Here is a 14,783-nt window from a genome sequence, read left to right on the forward strand (position 1 = left end):
TACTTCCTGATTTAGACTTTGTGTTTCATTAAGGATTCTTCAATCTGATCCGCTGAAGGGAAACTTTTTTGCTGTCCCTATGCACTAATCCCTGGAGGGGATTTAAACTAAAATTGATCTATCACTTTGTAAGTCTCTGTAGAAATTCTGTGAAGCATAATACACAATGAGCACCATTCACTTTTCACTGGCCACAAAATCAAGATGATTATCTGTAATGCTGTTGACAGGCATACATGTGATACTCAACCTGAATGAACGGTTGTATTTTAATCAGCAGCTGCTGTAGTTCATAGCTGTTTCACACAATCTTCAAATATCTAACAGTAATTATTGGATTGTAAGATGTGAATTTGTTTATGAAGGTTTTCTTTAAGCTGACACAGATGTTCAATTGTACAAACACAGCTGCAATCAATTCTAATAGCAAATTTCAAATTTCTGATAAAAAGCTCTTAAAGCTAACAGTCTCAGATATATTTATGTAACATGTACCCCTGGGCTTGCCAAACTGCAGAATGCATGGTCAAATAAAGGATGATGTCTACACTCAGTTTATCAAAGCAGTACAATAAAACGAAGTTCAAAATCATATCTTGAACCCACCTTTCTGCTAGATATTGACAAGACTAATACTTGCAGATGAATACTTGTATCAACAATATAGATCCAAAAAAAATTACCAAAACCAAAGCAAAACAAACACAAAATCATAATTCTTTTTTATTGCATATCATTATAATTGTCTTTGAAGGAGGTCCTCGTGCATCAAATATTCATTTGTTACAATTAAACAGTTCGATATGAAGCATTTTCCCAACACTTTTAATTTAAGCTTATGGAAGAAGGTTTTAGCATTGTGTCAAATATTGTAGGCTTTGCTGGTGCACTTTGCTGTTTCCAATATGGTAGTTCACACAATATACATACTAGAGTCAGCTTCTTGTTCACATAATCACAGGATTGCTCTCTTGTTGTCTTCATTAAAAAGTTGACAAGTTATTTTCAAAGAAATACTAACAACTTACAGGGTTATAATATCAGACATTTGCACTAATGGGCTGGATTCTTTACTTACTGGTGTTACTGTACATTTACATACACGTGATAGACTGACTGAATACACTATACTTGGCTCCGTGATACTGGGACAGTGACCGAGATAGAAGCAGATACCTTCAAACTGGAAATCATGTATTATGTAACTATCTTAAATATATTGGCCAGTATGGTCAGGAATCCATGCCACAATTCAACAGTCTCTTTTTTCCTTTTAAAGAATGGAAACCCATTTTTTAGTAAGCAAATAAAAGGATGCTTATATATATATTTAGAGTCATAGAGTCATAAAGATGTACAGCACGGAAACAGACCCTTCGGCCCAACCCTTCCATGCTGACCAGATATCCCAACTCAATCTAGCCCCAGCTGCCAGCACCCAGCCCATATCCCTCCAAACCCTTCCTATTCATATACCCATCCAAATGCCTTTTAAATGTTGCAATTGTACTAGCCTCCAATACTTCCTCTGGCAGCTCATTCCATAACTGTACCACGCTCTGTGTGAAAATGCTGTCCCTTAGGTATCTTTTATATCTTTCCCTTCTCACCCTAAACCTATGCCCTCTAGTTCTGGACTCCCCAACCTCAGGGAAAAGACTTTGCCTATTTACCCTATCATGCCCCTCATAATTCTGTAAACCTTTACAACGTCACCCCTCAGTCTCTGACGCTCCAGGGAAAACAGCCCCAGCCTGTTCAGCATCTCCCTATAGCTCAAATCTTCCAACCCTGACAACATCCTTGTAAATCTTTTCTGAACCCTTTCAAGTTTCACAACATCTTTCCCATAGGAAGGAAACCAGAATTGCATACAATATTCCAACAGTGGCCTAACCAATGTCCTGTACAGCCACAACATGACCTCCCAACTCCTGTACTCAATACTCTGACCAATAAAAGAAAGCATACTGAAAACGTTCTTCAAGATCCTATCCACCTGCAACTCCACTTTCAAGGAGCTATGAACCTGCACTCCAAGGTCTCTTTGTTCAGCAACAATCCCTAGGACCTTACCATTAAATGTATAAGTCCTGCTAAGATTTGCTTTCCTAAAATGCAGTACCTCGCATTTATCTGAATTAAATTCCATCTGCCACTTCTCAGCCTATTGGCTCATCTGGTCCAGATCCTGTTGTAATCTGAGGTAACCCTCATCACTGTCCACTCCACCTCCAATTTTGGTGTCATCTGCAAACTTAATAACTTTACCTCTTATGCTCACATCCAAATCATTTGTGTAAATGACACAAAGTAGAGAACCCAGCACCGATCCTTGTGGCACTCCACTGGTCACAGGCCTTCAGTCTGAAAAACAACCCTCTACCACCACCCTCTGTCTTCTACCTTTGAGCCAGTTCTATATCCAAATGGCTAGTTCTCCCTGTATTCCATGAGATCTAATCTTGCTAATCAGTCTCCCTTGGAGAGCCTTGTCGAATGCCTTACTGAAGTCCATATAGATCACATTTACAGCTCTGCCCTCATCAGTTCGCTTTGTTACTTCTTCAATAAACTCAAATCAATTTTGTGAGACATGATTTCCACGCACAAAGCCATGTTGACTATCCTTAATCAGTCCTTGCCTCAAGATTCCCTCCAACAACTTGCCCACCACCAACATCAGGCTCACTGGTCTATAGTTCCCTGGCTTGTCCTTACCACCCTCCTTGAACAGTGGCACCATATATTAGCCAACCTCTAGTCTTCCGGTACCTCACCTGTGACTATTGATAATACAAATATCTCAGCAAGAGGCCCATCAATCACTTCTCTAACTTCCCACAGATCCTGATCAGGTCCTGGGGATTTATCCACCTTTACCCATTTCAAGACATCCAGTACTTCCTCCTCTATAATATGGACATTTTGCAAGATGTCACCATCTATTTCCCTACCATCTATATCTTCCATATCCTTTTCCAATGTAAATACTGATGCAAAATACTTATTTAGTATCTCCCCCATTTTCTGCCACTCCACACAAAGGCAGCCTTGCTGATCTTTGAGGGGCCCTATTCACTCCTTAGTTACCATTTTGTCCTTAATGTATTTATATAAAAAAAAACTCTTTGGATTCTCCTTAATTCTATTTGCCAAAGCTATCTCATGTCCCCTCTTTGGCCTCCTGATTTCCCTCTTAAGTATACTCCTACTTCCTTTATACTCTTCTAAAGATTCACTCGATCTATCCTGCCTATATCTTACATATGCTTCCTTTTTTTTTCTTAACCAAACGCTGAATTTCTTTCGTCATCCAGCATTCCCTATACCTACCAGCTTTTCCTTTCACCCTGACAGGAAAATACTTTCTCTGGATTCTCGTTATCTCATTTCTGAAGGCTTCCCATTTTTCAGCCGTATCTTTACCTGCGAACATCTGCCCACAATCACCTTTTGAAAGTTCTTGTCTAATCCTGTCAAAATTGGCCTTTCTCCAATTTAGAACTTCAACCTTTAGATCTGGTCTATCCTTTTCCATCACTATTTTAAATCTAATAGAATTATGGACGCTGGCTCCAAAGTGCTCTCCCACTGACACATCAGTCACCTGCCCTGCCATTTAATGTGGAGAAACTGAAATGGGTCTGAACAACAAGAGCTATTCAAAAAGTTCAGTAGCCCTTAGGCCATAAAACTATAAGAAGTAGAAACAGGAGTAGGCCATTGGCCCCTTGAGCCTGCTCTGCCATTTAGTAAGTTCAATGCTGATACAACATTCTTCAAGTTCACTTTCCTGCTCTTTTCCATAATCCTTGATTCCCTTACTGATTAAGAATCTATCTAACTTAGACTTAAATATACACAAGGACTCTGTTCCCACAGCTCTCTGCAGCAAGGCGTCATAAAGACTCAATACTTGTAAGAAACTTGCAGGAGGTGGTGTTCCCACATTTTTGCCCGACTTCATCTTCTAGTTGACAGTGATGTGGGTTTGAAAGGTGCTGGCTAAGGAGCCTGAGAGAATTGCTGTACTGCATTTTGTAGGTAAACACACTGCTGCTACTAAGAATCAGTTCTGGAGAGCATGAATGTTTGTGAATGTGTTGCCAGTCAAGCAGGCTGCTTTGTAGTGCATGTGGTGCCAGTCAAGCTTCTTGACTGTTTTTGGAGTGAGGAGAACTCACCCAGGCACAAGTAGAGTGTTTGATTACTCTCCTGACTTGCGCCCTGTAGATGGCATACAGGCTTAGGGAGGCAAGAGAATTCCTAGCCTCTGAACAGCTCTTGCAGTCACAGTATTTATGTAGTTAGTCCAGTCCAGTTTTTGTCTTATGGTAATCCACAGGATATTTAAATTGGACATTGAGTGATAGCAACACCATTGAATGTCAAGTGATGCTGGTTACGCTCTTGTTGGAGGTGGTCATTGTCTGGTATTTGTGTGGCATGAATGTTACGTGTCAGTTTCAGCCCAAGTCAGGAAATTTTTCTGGGTCTGGTTGCAGTGTCTGAGGAGTTGTGGATGGTGATGAATATAGAATAGTCATCAGCTAGCATTCCCACTTCTGACTTTACTAAGTAGGGAAGTTAATTGATGAAGTAGCTGAAGATGACAAAATCAAAGACATAGAAAATAGACACAGGAGTAGACTATTTCATCCTTAGAACTTGGCTCCGTTATTCAATAAGATCACATCTGAGCTTTCACATCAGTACCTTGTTTCTACGTTTGCTCCATACCCTTTGATCCCATCAGCTCTAAGAACTATGTCTATTTTCCTCTTCAAAACATTCAACGTATTGGCCTCAGCCATTTTCTGTAGCAGAGAATTCCACATGTGTACCACTCTCCAGTGGACATTTCTCCTTATCCCAGTCCTAAATGGCCTGTCCATATTCTTAGACTATGAGCCCTGGTCTGGACTGTCCAGTCATTGGGAATACCCATAATGTTTTTACTGTGTCGAGTCCTAATAGAATGTTATGGGTTTCCATGAGATACCCTCTCTTTGGCTTAACTCCAGTATCACCCTAACCAAACCAATCACTCTTCATAAGTCAGTCCTACTATCCCAGGAATCAGTCTGGTAACCTCTTGATGTACTCTCTCCGTCGCTAGAATTTCTTTCCTCGGATAAGATCAAAATTGCACACAGTACTCCAGGAAAACATAAATACAATCTGATAGCCATTATGGAGAAATGGCTTCAGGATGACAAGGACTGGATCCTGAATATTGAGGAGTATAAAGCATTCAAGAAAAAAAACAGAAGCTAGGTAAAGGTGGAGTATGAACACTGTTACTCAAAGATGATATTTACACAATTGTTAGAGATTACCTTGATTCAGGAGATCAGGTTTTAAAATTAATTTTGGTACAGTTAAGAAATAGTAGGAGAAAGAAGTAACTTATGTGAATGGTCTGCAGCTCTGTTAATATTACAACAATTTGGGACAATGTAAGCAAGAAGAAATACTGGTGATAAAAGGACAACAGTAATCAAAGGTGATTTTAATCTACATGTAAATAGGAAAAATTAGATCAGTAGTGATAGGCGAAATGAAGAATTCATAGAAAGCTTTTGAGATAATTTCTTAGAGCAGCATGTTTTGGAACTGACCAGAGAACACGGTGTATTCGATTTAGTGTTGTGTAATGTGACAGGATTAGTTCATGACCTCAGAGTTTAGTTAAACCTCAGTGATGACCATCACAATATGAATGAATTTTACATTTATTTTGAAATGGAGAAGATTTGAGCTCAGACTAGTATTTCAAATCCAACTAAGGGCAATGATGTGGGCCTGAAATCTAAGCTAGTTAAAATGAACTTGCATAATAGGTGAAGGGATAGAACAAAAGAGACACAGTGCTAAGCATTTAAGAGATCATTTTAAAATGTGCAGAATCAGGAAATTCCTGTTTTAAGGAAAAATTTGAAAGATAACACCCACCATTATGATTATCTCATGAAGCTGAAGAAAGCTTCAAACTAAAGGAACAGGAAACATAACTGCAGAAAGAGGAGAAGCAAGTCAAATGATTAATAAAATTATTAAAACACCAGAAAGTAACTAAAAAAGACTTCAGCATGATGAAGTTGTTAGAAGATTAATCCAGTTAAGATTGTAAAAAGCAGATAGCAAGAATTTCCACAGATATTTAAAAAGCAAAAAGATATGTGAAATAATCATTGGTCCTGTGGAGATTAAGAATGAGAGTTAACAGTAAATAATAATGAAACGGTCATTAAACAATCAAATGTTTTGCTTCTATCTTCACTATAGAGAATTTATTTTTTAAATCCACTAATATTTGTAAACTAGGAAGCAGAGTTGAACTTAATGAAATTATAATCATGAGGAAATCGGTTCTAAGCAAACTGTGGGCTGATGGAATTTTTGAACCAGATGGGTTTCATCCTAGCACCTTAACAAAGGTTACTAATGAGATATTATATGCATTAATGTTAATTTTCCAAAGTTGCCTAGATTCTGCAAGTGTTCCACTGAAATGGAAAGTAACAAAAACAAGCCCTCTGTTTAAGAAGGAAGAGAAGCTAAATTCAAGAAACCATAGACTAAATAGTTTGACTTTTTCTCATGAGGAAGGTATTAAAATTGATCCTTAACTAGGCTATTGCTATATGCAAAGAAAAACACAAAGTAGTCAGTAAGAATCTTCATGGTTTTGTCAAAGGGACATCATTTTAACCAATTTATCGGAATGCTTTGAAGGAGTAACGTGCTGTGGGAAAAAGGACAGCCTGTAAATGTACTATACTTAACAAGATTAGTGCAAAAAGTAAAGACTTTTGATTTGGGATAAATACATTGGTATGGATAGAATATTAGCTGGGTGGCAGAAAACAGACACTATGCATAATTTCGTCTTTTTCTGATTGGCAAGATGAGAGGTTTGGAGTGTCACAGGAGTCTGAAAATTTACATCAATTACAGAGGGACTTGAAGGCATGGTAGACAAGTTTGCAAATTGCACCCAAGATAGGCAGAAAAGTATGTTGTAAAGAAGACATATAAGAGGTTGCAATGGATTCAGCTGACTGAGGGGTCAAAATCTAACTGATGAGTATATACAAGAAAATGTGAAGTGGTCACTATGGCAGGAAGAAGTGAAAATCAGACTACTTCCTAAATGGAAGATGCAGAATTCTGAAGGACAGGGCTTCAGGTATTCAGGTGTGGGAGTCATAAAAGAAGTTAGTATGCAGTCCAGCATGTAATTCAGAGGGATAATGTGATGATATTCTTTGTTATGAGAATAAGTGAACATAAAAGTGATGAAGGGCTTATGCTCGAAACGTCGAATTCTCTATTCCTGAGATGCTGCCTGGCCTGCTGTGCTTTGACCAGCAACACATTTGCAGCTGTGATCTCCAGCATCTGCAGACCTCATTTTTTACATAAAAGTGAAGATGTTATGTTTCAGTGAAACAGGGCATTGGTGAGTCCAGATCATGAATCCTGCCTGGAATTTTGGTCTCCTTTATTAAAGAAGGACATAAGTGCATTGGAACCACTTCTAAGAAGGTTGATTATATTGATCCCCAAAATGAGCAGGTTCTCTTACTCGGATAATTTGGAAGGACTAGTCTTGTTTCCACTGGAATTGAGATGAGTAAAGAGTAACTTTATTGAACTGTACAAGATCCTGAATGGTCTTGACAAGGTGCACATGGAAAGGATTGTTTCTCTTGCAACTTAACTCAGAACTAGGTCAAAGTTAAGGAAATTGTTTTCTTTCTCAGATGGTTTTACAATTTTGGAACAGTCTGCTGCAGAAGGCAGTGGAGGCAGAGCCACTGAATATTTTTAAGATAGAGATGGATGGACTCTTATTAGACAGGGATTAAGGTTATCCACAGTGGATAGAAATGTAGAATTTGAAACACAAAGAAATCAGCCATGATCTTATTGAATGGCGGAGCAGGATTGATTGGTTACCTTTTCTTCATATCATATATTTGCAAGTCAGGGTGCTGTGGAAACATTTGTGCAGTAGCTGGGCTGTGCTCAGTCATGCAATCCTTCCGTTTCAGTCTGTGTTTAGACCACAGTCAATGCTGAGGGGAGCTGGGTATTAATGGTCAGAAAACTCAGAGGAATTACTTTGTGCCATACTAAGTAAAGTGGGAAGCTTGAGCTTGGGTTAGGGCTCAATGGTTTGGGAAGCTGAGGAAATGAGGATGGTGAAAGGAGGCAATTTGAGATAAAGGTGTGATATTCCTTAGGACATAGGAGGGGGTATGGAGATATGAAGATGGGGGGGGGGGTTAGTTGTGCATAATTCACAATTACCATCACCTCAAAATGAGGAAATTTTATGGCTTTATGATCAACAAGGGCATAACAATGCATGAAGCCAAAGGTTCAGTTGGTACATAAGCAACATTATCAAGAATAAAAAAAGAATGAATGGAATCCATGGAAGACTGAAATGTATGCAATGTAGCAGGGACAAAAAGACAAAAGGAAACATGAAAGGTTGAGTTATTATCACTCACCTCAACTGACACAACTGTGGGTGGCACAATGGCACTGTGGTTAGCACTGCTGCCTCACAGCGCCAAAGACCTGGATTCAATTCCCACCTCAGGCAACTGTCTGTGTGGAGTTTGCACATTCTCCCTATGTCTGTATAGGTTTCCTCCGGGTGCTCCGTTTTCCTCCCACAGTCCAAAGATGAACAGGTTAGGTGAATTGGCCGTGCTAAAAATTGCCCGTTGTGTTAGGTGTAGGGGAATGGGTCTGGGTGGGTTGTTCTTCGGAAGGTCAGTGTGGACTTGTTGGGCCAAAGGGCCTGTTTCCACACTAAGTAATCTAATCTAATCACATGGACAAATGATTGAAACCTTGCCAACTTTGCACCAAACTCAGTTGCACAACTGGGGAGACACAATGGGTGCCATCACATGAAATGTGAGTTGAGTAGATTACTGTTATACTCTTTAAGAGTGGAGTATAATTCTTTGCACGTGAGGCAATGCTCGGGGCAACTGTATATCTTATGCTTCCACTAATTCAGCAATGCCACCCAGCTGTGAGCAAATTACATTCAATGGAAAGGTCGCAACCATTTAGGTAACTGTTAAAATTATAGGTTATTGCCTCAAACAATCTTGACCATTATGTATTTTGTTTCAACTAATTCACTGTGATGTCATACATGCAAAGCCGTTTAGCTGCACATTCGCATTCTGGCATTTCCATTTCTACATGTTATTCATACCTTACACTGGAACACAACGTTTCAAAGCTATCACATTCTTACACATGACTGAAATGAAATAGTCTATGGTGATAAAGATTAGCTAATTTTGGGGAATGGATGCTATCACAGGTAAGACATACCTGCCTTTAACTCTCCCAGTGTAGCATTAGCAACTTTGGTTGGGCAACACATAGCTCTATAAGATTGCCTAGCTCAGAACTCCTCACCTAGGCATGACATTGGCCTCCTGGTGATGGAAAAACCTCCATGCCATACTATTGTCTCAATATAATGATTGTCAGAGATCGTTGGACAGTAATTGATTTGCTGTTCTGTTTCCCACAATATTAGATGCTGTTGTTGCACAGGGGTGGACAAAGCCATAAGTCACATGACATCAGGCTATAATTTAATAGATCTGCTTAAAAATCACATGTTTCCAGAGCACAGATCCTTTTTTCTGGTGATGAAGGAGCAACACTCCAAAAGCTTGTGATTTTAAATAAACCTGTTGGACTATAACCTGGTTTGGTGTGGCATCTGACTCTGTTTCTTCCAGATGTTTCATCACTTATCTGAGATGGAACCAACATATGGAGGATTTGTTGTGATGTTACTGACTATGAGTCAATAGCGAAAAACGCATCAATTATTTTGTTGTGACCAAACCAACAAGATCAGGAACTTCCAGCAGCTGTCACATAGGTTCCAAAAGGTAAATCAACAGCTGAATGTTTCCTTAAGAGGCAGAGGTGAATGATCAAACCCCAAATCAACCCAACTTAGTGCCATTTTTGACAATTGTCAGAGAATGAGCATCCATGAGGCATTAAAGGCTCTTGTGGCACAGTGGTAGTGACTCTACCTCTGAACCAAAATGCACAAATTTAAGACCCACTTGTGCCAGAGGTGTGTCATAACATCTTCAAACAGGTCGATTTGAAAATATCTCTAGACATTTTTTAAGATGGCACCAGAGAGTGATGACACCATACAACACTTTTAATTGTATTTTGTCACAATACACATGACAATAAATAAATCAAAAAGAAGAAGGTGGAGATTAAGGATGTTCTATCCATCATCACTGAACTCTATTATCTACTGAGGTAGGATTTGGAACGAATGGGTGGCCATCACATTCTGGTATTCAATCAAGGGTGACTGATGCATGAAATTTTACATCATTGATTTCTTCTAATGAGCACTGAGAGACCGGTATGGCTTTTCCCAATACCCAGTTCACAAATGCATCCAGAAAGTAACAGATGCTATTTTTTTCTAGATGAGAGCTTTAGAATTTTCTCAATGAACAATGAGATGATACATGAAAAAGTCAACATGAGTCAAGCAGACAATCCATCATGAATCGTCCTGTGAAAAAATACTTTGTCCAAAAATTAGAACATCAAATAAATAATCTGTAATCTGTGTTGGTTGATTTTGTTGTATAGTCCGTACACATAACTGACTGACAATGGACGTACTGCACTGATTCCACAATACAGAATATGTCATAATGTCATTTTTTAAAGGTATACTTTTTTTATGACTAGTTGGAATCTAAGTCTTAATACAATAACCCAAAATACCTCTAGTTAAATCTTGTTGGGATTTCTGCACGAGTATTTGGTACTTACGTTGGCTTTATTGTAAATCTGTGTTTTTCATGTATATAAGCACCTGCCAAGGCTCCAGCGCCAGAGTTCAAATACTGCAAAATATATTCGAAAGGGGTAATTTGGGCAGATTGATATTCATTTCACTTGACCGGATGAAATTTACCATCAATTGAACTGAAGAAAAATACGGAAAATCCATTTTACCTTGTAATTACACCAACAGGCAAAGTCCACATTCCAGTCGTGCAGATGCAGCTCTACATTCCCAACAGCATGAGCAAGGTCAAAACCAACATAGCATCCCTGTAAAGCACAGGTTGAATAGTATTTTAGTTGAAAGTACACAAAGGAAGTATGAATTATGATAACCTTGGAGGTTTAGACTGTCATAGAGGATTATATTTGCTGCCTTAGTGTCTCAAATTCTGTACACATTTTAGAATATGACGTTCTCATTAAAATACCATTGAATTGATTGTGTTTCATAAAGTTAATGGAAACAAATGGAAAAGACACTTTATATAAAAAAACACTTAGATATGTTTTTCATTATTTGTCCTTAGTCATGCCAAGAAGCCTGCTCCCAGAAGAGTTTGAATACTGTCCTTGAAATGGCTATTAGAAGGATGTCACAGATTAGCTTGATTCTTTCAGTGTCAGTGTTTTGGAACACAAAGCTAAGGAGTTGCCACTCAATAATTTTTTTAAAAGTGGCATTCAGCTCGGGGACATAGGAAACCTCAGAGAATGGAGCTGAATATTGATGTTTTTATTACCTCATTGAAAGCAAAGGATAACCTTTGTGAATGCACTTCATTTACATTTGCAGTTTAATTTGAGAAAATGTCTTTTCTATAGAAATCTTCATTTCTTGGTGTTGCTGTGCATTCTGTTCACAAAGGGATAGATAATCAGTGATGGGAATGTGATAGATCTCATACAAGATTCCCTTATGTCAACCTGAGATGTTATAAGTGAATGTTACTAATTTAGCAGCACGAGGTATCTATTCCATTCTGAAGTGGCTATCAAAAGTACACTGTCATTTAATAGGCTAAAATTCAAAAAATATGAAGCTCTAATCAGTTAGTAATTCCCTTTAGTAACCATTCATTTTAGCACAATGCCCAGGAATGAAAGCCGCACTGATCTTTGCAGAGATAAATGAGTAACTCACTGGTACAGACAGCAACTAATGTTACTGAAGGGAGGAAAGGTTATTCACCTAGCCTGAAATATTGGTTCTTTCTGACTTTTTGGGTGTGTAGTGCAGCTAGCTTCCAGGTAATTAGATTTTCTTTTAACAATTAGGACATTCTCATGAATTATATAGAAGTATAAAACATGAATACAGCTTGTACTTAAACTGCCTTCCCGTGAGTATACAAGTTATTAATGGAGAACAAATTGACGTCAAGTCACTGAAATTTAACTTGTCGTGAATAAATTCACAGTTCAAAGCCTTTTATAGAAACACAGAAAATAGGAACAGGAGTAGACATCTGACCCTTCAAGTCTGATCTACCATTCGATCTGATCATGGCTGGTCCAACACGCCTCACATTCACTTTCCTGCGTTTTCCCTGTAACTCATGATTACCCAACTGATCTATCTTAGCCTTAAATCAACAGAAGGAGACTGCCCCAGAGCTCTCTATGGCAAGGAGTTCCAAACTCGGAACCTTCTGAGGGAAGAAATTCCTCACACTTAAGTTGCAGCCCCCACCCCACTCTTTATTCTGAGATTGCGTTCTGATCCGAGTCTCTCCCACAAGGGAAACATTCTCTCAGCATTTATTCTGTCAAGTCCCTTAAGAAACCTACATGTTTCAATCCGATCATCTCTCATTCTTCTAAATTCCAGTGAGTAGAATCCCAATCTGATTAGCCTTTGCTCATAAGACAATATTGATCTTTGTACTGAATATACTCATTGACTGGTCCTCTAAGTTCTTTTGATTTTCCTTTTTGATTGAAAAGATTAAGGTTTTTACCATCTCCAAACAAAGTATCGCCCACACACCAGGACAGATTGATAGATACTGCAGAATCCTACAATTCTTCATTGAAACCTGCCGTGAAATCTAATCAGCACATGAGGTTATAACATCAATTTTTAAATATATCTGAAACCCAGAATCTATAACAATGAAGGGCTTCCTTCGTATTGGACTGCATTACAAACTTAGATTATAACTTAAAATTCCTGATAGGAACCTTAAATCCAGAAGTTAAACTATAGTAACTTCACTGAGATTTCCTCAATGGTCTCGAAATATCCTAATATTTATTTTATGGATCCAAATAGGACTTTGGTTTGAGATAAAACATGCGCTCTAAAATGTAAAGTATGTTACACTGTGTTGACAGGTTCTACTGAGCAACATATAGTTAATATTTGTTTATTACTTGCTGGACATAATATGTAAACAATGAGCATAGAAGGCCATATTTTGCAAGCAGATGTTTTGAAAATAAAAGGTTTTTAAGTTGAACCTGCATCTGAATAATTGATGTGGCAAAAGCTTTTTTATTTGGGGCAGTCTCAGATTCAAAGGTAAGTTAGTACATCAAAAAGGATGATTCTATGGCACTAATAATAGTGCATCACAATGAGTTTCACTATTATGTGAACAATATGATGGACTTCAGGGGCAATGTAAAAAAAAAGTCTTAATATCGAACCATCAATGTGTGACATTTCCAATAATGTTACAGTCATAACTTTCAACATGAACATTTTTTATGTTTTAGAAATAATGTCTCTTTAAAAAATTAATATGGTAAGATGCTAAGATGGTGACACAGGTTAAGTGACGTTTGCAGTTTCTGAACAGGCTACCTCAAATCTCCACAGATTTTATCACTGAATGCCCAAAGCTGGGATGGATTCTTTGAATGAACCAAGAAATCCACCAGCTGTGTGATTCACACTGATTATTGTTTATGATCTAGTCCAACTGACGACAGATATCAAATCTTAGCACCCAAGAAGCAGGGAGAAAGAAGTCAGTCTGGAAACCTAATGGTATGAGAAATCAAGCTTCCAGCCGGAAGAACAGAACTATGCCCAACAATCAGTCAAATCACCAGCCAGGGAGTTGGGGGACGGATTCAATTTCATCTGCAATGATTCACCTGTACAACTTTGTTTGGAAATCCATTGACTGTCAAATTCCATTCATCCAGATAATTATGAGAGAGGAGCCAACCAGGCCTGAAGTTTGAATTATTTATTTATTTCTTATGTTTCCACTTCTAGCTTAAATACATGCATTGAGTCTTGAACCCAGTTTCACATTTGTGTTTGCCTGTGTCTGTGTCTATAGATGAAATGAATGTGTTTCATTCCATGCATATTTCAAGGTGCTATGTAAATATAAAACTTTGGGCGGAATCATACAATCTTTTGGCTAAGTCCACAAAAGGTTTGTTGCTGCAAGGTCTAGTGCATTTCCTCACTGTATCTTACCAAACTCAAATTTATTGTCTACTTTCCACATCCCTGTGGCATCTTGCTCATCCTATTTATGCCCTATTTTATGATGCACTGTTCCTGCAATAACCTGCCACTCAGCAGATATCCTGAATTTGCCCTGAACATGGGAGACAAAGGTTACTGGTAGCCCAGTTTGTGGGCAGTGTCCTGGAGATTCTTTTTCACCAGGGCCAACAGTTGAAGTCATGACACTAGATTATGCCAGCCTGGTAACATGTGGCCACTCAGGGCAAAGCATGCTTCTTACAAAGCAGGTCAATGTTCTTGTTAACCTCACCAAAATCAGTATCACCATCTTCTTTCTGATACCAAATACTCACTCTATCCCTGCTTCTGTACTTATATCCCACTTTCATTAATGCCTACAATATCACCATACAAACACCCCCACCCACCCACCAATCCCTGAAATTTACCAACTCTGTTT

At 38.5% G+C, this 14,783-nt stretch overlaps 1 protein-coding gene across 1 annotated transcript in view; it reads right to left on the bottom strand.

Annotated features, from left to right (window-relative positions):
• Positions 1 to 14,783, bottom strand: part of kynu (kynureninase) — a 141,383-nt gene that overhangs the window by 43,440 nt on the left and 83,160 nt on the right. The window contains exons 9-10 of the mRNA XM_060827739.1: positions 11,062 to 11,160; positions 10,876 to 10,949 (exon numbers count right to left, since the gene is read on the bottom strand). Of these exons, the coding sequence (XP_060683722.1) occupies positions 10,876 to 10,949; positions 11,062 to 11,160 (173 nt within the window). The remainder of the gene's footprint in view (positions 1 to 10,875; positions 10,950 to 11,061; positions 11,161 to 14,783) is intronic.

This window comes from Hemiscyllium ocellatum, chromosome 7 (genome assembly GCF_020745735.1).
Source record: "Hemiscyllium ocellatum isolate sHemOce1 chromosome 7, sHemOce1.pat.X.cur, whole genome shotgun sequence".
Classification (NCBI taxonomy): Eukaryota; Metazoa; Chordata; class Chondrichthyes; order Orectolobiformes; family Hemiscylliidae; genus Hemiscyllium; species Hemiscyllium ocellatum.